This window comes from Pseudomyrmex gracilis, unplaced genomic scaffold (assembly GCF_002006095.1).
Source record: "Pseudomyrmex gracilis isolate BER0280 unplaced genomic scaffold, ASM200609v1 scaffold_109, whole genome shotgun sequence".
Classification (NCBI taxonomy): Eukaryota; Metazoa; Arthropoda; class Insecta; order Hymenoptera; family Formicidae; genus Pseudomyrmex; species Pseudomyrmex gracilis.
This window is the reverse complement of record NW_018020693.1, coordinates 469,435-475,084: the sequence shown is the minus strand read 5'-3', so window position 1 is coordinate 475,084 and position 5,650 is coordinate 469,435. Positions and strand designations below refer to the sequence as shown.

The 5,650-nt window shown below is 37.5% G+C and overlaps 1 protein-coding gene across 1 annotated transcript; it reads left to right on the top strand.

Annotated features, from left to right (window-relative positions):
• The first annotated feature begins 1,142 nt into the window (after positions 1–1,142).
• Positions 1,143–5,110, top strand: LOC109856144 (protein O-mannosyl-transferase 2). Its single transcript, XM_020431098.1, has 14 exons — positions 1,143–1,503; positions 1,619–1,702; positions 1,773–1,857; positions 1,928–2,032; positions 2,132–2,240; positions 2,312–2,580; positions 2,764–2,870; positions 3,049–3,241; positions 3,401–3,604; positions 3,677–3,828; positions 3,922–4,010; positions 4,088–4,236; positions 4,318–4,727; positions 4,818–5,110. Exons 1-14 carry the CDS (start codon positions 1,403–1,405, stop codon positions 4,921–4,923), a joined length of 2,163 nt encoding a protein of 720 aa, XP_020286687.1. The 5' UTR covers positions 1,143–1,402; the 3' UTR covers positions 4,924–5,110.
• The last annotated feature ends 540 nt before the right edge of the window (positions 5,111–5,650 follow it).

Genomic DNA, 5,650 nt, shown 5'->3' with positions numbered 1-5,650 from the left:
ATAAAAAATATATTTAATGAAGAATATGTATGAAAATAAAATACAACAAACAACATAAATGATATACTTGGAATTTTATGTATTTTCTTATTTCTCTTTATAAAATGAATTCATATACAAATTAATGAAAAATGTTACAATTAAGAAATGCACAATTCGTAGCTTTTGTAGAATGTGCGTTAGAGTGTGTCTAAAGTTGTCAAAATTTCACTTAGTGTACGAATACTGGATATTTTAATAAATTTCGAAAATGGTATAATCTCGTCATCTATGTAAATGTTAACATGTAAGGTAGGAAACACAACAATTCTTTTTCTGACACTAAAATCACTTTCTGCCTTCACAAAACCAAAAAATGTGTCGTTTCCAGTTGTGAATCCCCAATTTGGAGAAGGCAGCTCAATTAAATGCAAATTTTGTTGCATATACTTGAATTTTTCTGCTGCTTGCTTCATTTTCTTTGAATTTCTTTTACTTATACTTGAGAGCCTGAAAAAATACTAGTTTTTTTTTCACTATTAATTTACTCAAGGTTACATTTTTTCATTACTAACCAGTTTGTCCGTCCGATTTTGCGTATCTATATACTTTTGTTTCCAATTACTTCAAAGCATTAGGGCCTGAGCACAATAGAGAAAATATTAGGAATAAGAATTAGAAATAGAAGTTAAATGTACTATACAATGACAAAAATTAAAATATAACATATAAATACAGGAAGTATGTCATGACATACAGATTATATTTATATACATTTAAATGTTATATTATTTTTTCGCATTGTACATTACATTTAACCTGTTTTTAATTCCCTCCCAAGTTCCAATAAACCGTCACAATCGGGACCATTTTTGTATCACAGAGTTCGATCTCCTTACTCTTACTTTGTGCCGTCATCAACCTGACAAACAAATCCTCTCTCAAGCCACTTTAATTACATGACGACAATTACCTTGCGAGATTCGTTAGTCAGTTTTGAAGTGTCGGTAAGAACGGACGAAATTGGACTTGATCGGACCTTAAGGGACCATTATTATCTACGTTCGAAAAAGTGGATGTTGCTCTGTAGTTCCTACATGTTGAGAATGTGTGGCGCTGATATCAGCGGTCGCGAGAATGTCGTAAGAAATAAAGATGAGATGGCTCTCGGGTTTCTCTTTGGTTACGCGAGAATGACACGTGCTGTGGAATGTCACTCTAACGGTACATGGAAAACGGAAAAAATGTCACGCATGTTTTGACGTTTACTCCGTGCGGAATAACATTTGGACACGTTGTTGGACGTACAATTTTGTCGTAACATGAAATATGCGATTGATCACGTAATTGAGCGACTGTTTGGTACTTTTGTGCGTCAAGCACGCTTGTTTTAATTCAGGCTAATAGAATTTACGAGTCAACAATGACAGGAAAAATGAGAACCGTGAGCGACTCTCAAGACGCTACTTGCAAATCGAAAAACGCGGCAGCTTCGAAAACAAATGAAAAAGAGGAAAGCGAAGCGTAAGAGAAATTATAATTGTTATAGTTTATTTAAATTTTATTAGATGTGTCACACATCGACTGTATGTACAAAAAAAGTATTAGTAAAGTCAAGCTGCAATTTGTTTTATTATAGATATTGGTGGCTTCTATTTGGAGGTATAACTGCGCTCACATTAATTACCAGGTTCTATAAAGTCACTGAACCTGAACATGTCTGGTAAGTAATTACTTTAGACCTAACTTAGGATTTTTAAGATTAAAGTTGTAGATCAATTTCGGGCTTTTAGTTGGGATGAGACACATTTTGGCAAAATGGGCAGTTGGTATATAAACAGAACGTTCTTTTTTGATGTGCATCCACCATTGGGAAAGGTAGATAATTTTTTGTCAGAAAATCTGATTTATGTTTGCTGAGTATGCAAAATTAGAATCTTAATTCTAGATGCTTATTGCTCTGTCAGGATACATGACCGGCTATGATGGCACATTTCCTTTTGAAAAACCAGGGGATAAGTTTGAGAATGTCAATTACGTCGGTATGAGAATCGTAAGTGCGATCGAACTCTCAAATAAACATCAAAAACGATACATCTCTTATGAGATATTGAAAATAGTATACTGTAATTGTGCACATTTTTTGTCTTAGTTCTGCACATTTCTGGGTGCAAGTACCGTACCCTTGTCGTATCTTATTGTATGGGACTTTACCAAGTCGATTCGCGCCTCAACGCTCGCTGCTTTTCTCATTTTGTTTGGTAAATTGAAATATGTTTGCGCGCGCACAATTTAACACTAGTGTCTACAATATACATGTCGTTTCTGATAGATGTAGGCATGTTAACGTTGAATCAGTACATTCTTCTGGATCCGATATTATTGTGCTTCATGATGTGCGCGACGTGGGGCATGTCGCGTGTAGCGTCGCTGCGCGACCGACCGTTCACGTGGCCCTGGTGGTCATGGTTGTCGTTCACCGGTGCTTCGCTCGCGTGCACGATCAGCGTGAAATTCGTCGGACTCTTTGTCGTCTTGCTTGTGGGTCTTTACACCGCGTACGAACTTTGGCGAGAGTTGGGGGATTTGTCCAAACCTATTGTAAGTAACTTGACAATATTTAATATCAATATAAAAAATAGCGTGAGTTTTCGCATTGCTGCAAATAAATCAACGTTTAATGTCTTGTGAAATTTCTTAATTTAATAATGATATTAAAAGAGGATCTATGTAATTGATATAAGAGTTTTCCAAAGAGAACAATTTTTATTTTGCTTTTTGCAGTCTTATGTGGGGAAGCATTTGTTAGCGCGGTGCTTATGTCTCATCCTATTACCGGTTTTACTTTACATGCTATTTTTTTATATTCATCTTTCCGTTTTGAATAAAAGGTAAGGAAAACTATGTTGCGTCACGATATACAGGGTGCCGCCTTCCTCTTTAATGTCAGCTCTCAACTAATACGCGTTTTTCCCTCGTTCCTCTTAAAACACCCTGTGTATACATGAGAACTATCACCATCGCACGTTCAAACAGCCGATGATAAAGGTGCGTACGTGTTTTATTTAGCGGAAGTGGCGATGGCTTCTACAGTTCCGAATTTCAGTCGCTGTTACGTGGAAATTCGTTGTACAATGCGACAATGCCGCGGCAATTGGCTTACGGCGCTACCATCACGTTAAAGAATCATCGCACGGGAGGTGGCTATTTACACTCCCACTGGCACTTGTATCCCGAGGGAATCGGTGCCAGGCAGCAGCAGGTTAATATATGTATAACGAATTTATCAAAAATTAATCACAAAGAAAAAGAGAGAGATAATAAATGTTTGCTATTATCGAAATGTTCAACGCACAGTAACTTGTTTAAGAAGAGACAAAGATCGTAAACTTAATGTTATGAGTGCGCAACGCGATTTCAGATCACAACTTATTCTCACAAGGATGATAACAATTTGTGGCTTGTGAAGAAATTCGACACGGACGCGATACCAGCCGAGCCCGAATTAGTTAAACACGGCGATCTTATTCGTCTGGAGCACGTTATCACGAGACGAAATTTACACTCGCACAAGGAGATCGCGCCGATCTCGAAGAAGCACTATCAAGTTACCGGATACGGAGAAGTAAGACGATCCGCGACAATTCGTACACGACAATTTCTTTGTCAATTTGAGCGATTTTTTCTTCTTGTTTAGAACGGCACAGGCGACGCTAACGATGTCTGGAAAATATTGATAACGAACGGGAGGGATGGTGACATTGTCGAAACGGTGACGAGCAAATTGAAATTCGTGCATTATCTTCATCATTGCGTGCTAACGTGCAGTGGCAAGACGTTGCCAAAATGGTTGATAACTCAATGATGTTTTTTTTTTCGTTTTGTATTTCGTACAAAACTATAAAAAAAAAAACAGAAAGTAAATTATTTTGTTTAATACAGGGGATACAGTCAACAGGAGGTTTCCTGCAATCCCAATATGAGAGACAAAAACGCATTGTGGAACATCGAGGATAATCAGTACGCAAAATGTAAGCGAGCCGTTTGAATTGTTTTTTACTGCTAATTAAGATAACGTTTATTTATCAATGGTACATTTTTCCATTAGTACCAAACGTCAGCTTTCAAGTTTACGCGCCGGGTTTCCTCGATAGATTTTTGGAGTCGCACGCCGTGATGTTGCAAGGAAATTCGGATTTGAAAGTCAAAGAAGGAGAGGTGTCCTCTCGACCGTGGCAGTGGCCCATAAATTACAGGGTAAATTATTACGTTATTCTCCTGCGACATAAATAAGCATCGCTCTCGCGTGACGAATGCTGAGCGACCTCTCGTCCTTAGGGGCAATTCTTCTCCGGAAACAATCAAAGGATATATCTGCTCGGCAATCCTGTGATTTGGTGGGGAAACATAATCTTTCTTGTGATATATGTGATTCTTTACGTCTACGCTGCCGTGCGCGAGCAACGGGGATGCATCGACGACGTCGCTATTCTCGAGCAGCGAAGCAAAATACTGCACACCGGCATATGGCTCTTTGTGGGATGGATCTTGCATTACGCGCCGTTCTGGGCGATGACGCGCGTGCTGTATTTTCATCATTACTTTCCAGCGCTGCTTTACAGCTCCATGCTGACTGGGATCACACTGAATCACATTATCGAGAATCTCTTGCTCTTGTTTCCCAGTAAAGTGGGCAATACGATTTACCACGTTATTTTGGGTACCGTAATTTCCGGCACTATATACAGGTAGACGTTGTTAAAAATAGAAATTCGTAATGCATGTATTTGCGAAAAAAATTTTATCGAAATCTTTTGATCTCTCGTCTGTTCCTGCAGTTTTTATCTGTTCTCGCCGTTGGCTTACGGAATGGACGGCCCGTCCGCTATGGATCCCGACAGCTCGATGCATCATTTAAGGTGGATGGAATCTTGGGAATTTTAAAATGTTATTTATGATTGTGGAGAGAGGTGCAATTTTCACACATATTTAACTTTGCTATTGAGAGAAATTTATGGTTAATGTGACTGAAAAATATTGGGAAAAATACTCATGTAGTTTTTTTTACATAAATGAGTTATATGCAATTATCTTTACAATCTTTTATATAATTTATATGATGTAATAAATTTGTATATTTTTAAAAACACTCGAATATAATTGATATTACATATCCTTGTAGTATTCTTATTATAAAAAAAAAAGAATACATTTTGGCACATATTGAAGAAAAATTCTTTAAACTTTTCTAATACTTATAAAGGCAATATGTATACGTAAAAAAATTTAGAAGAGTATTTAAAAAAATGTCTATTGGTAGTTTTAATCCCTTCATTCGAAATAAGAGCGTCGTCATTGCTCGAAGATTCTAGGCTGCAAGGAACATAGCGTGAGAACATAAGGCAGATGTGAGTATAGAAATGTACGGGCGAAAAACAGGCGATTGTGCAATAGCGTTCATAGTCTGGATCAGGGTCAGAGAGACCTAAAGGGTCGAGAGGTCGAAGGGCTCAAGGAATAGTACATACATATTTCTCTTTCCCCCTTCGTTGCTCGTCATGCTCATACCGAATTACCTATACAAAACGAGAGAGAAAGAGAAATAGCTTTATATAAATTTCTATAAATTTTTTCTGAAACCTTACAGAGAATTGTAAATTACTTTGCGTTA

What these genes read in the sequence shown, in the direction of transcription:
- LOC109856144 (XM_020431098.1), top strand. Translation starts at nt 1,403, where the DNA reads ATGACAGGAAAAATGAGAACCGTGAGCGACTCTCAAGACGCTACTTGC. An exon ending in TGCATCCACCATTGGGAAAG is followed by an intron (nt 1,858 to 1,927) that starts GTAGATAATTTT and finishes TCTTAATTCTAG; the next exon opens with ATGCTTATTGCTCTGTCAGG. An exon ending in AGTGGCCCATAAATTACAGG is followed by an intron (nt 4,237 to 4,317) that starts GTAAATTATTAC and finishes TCTCGTCCTTAG; the next exon opens with GGGCAATTCTTCTCCGGAAA.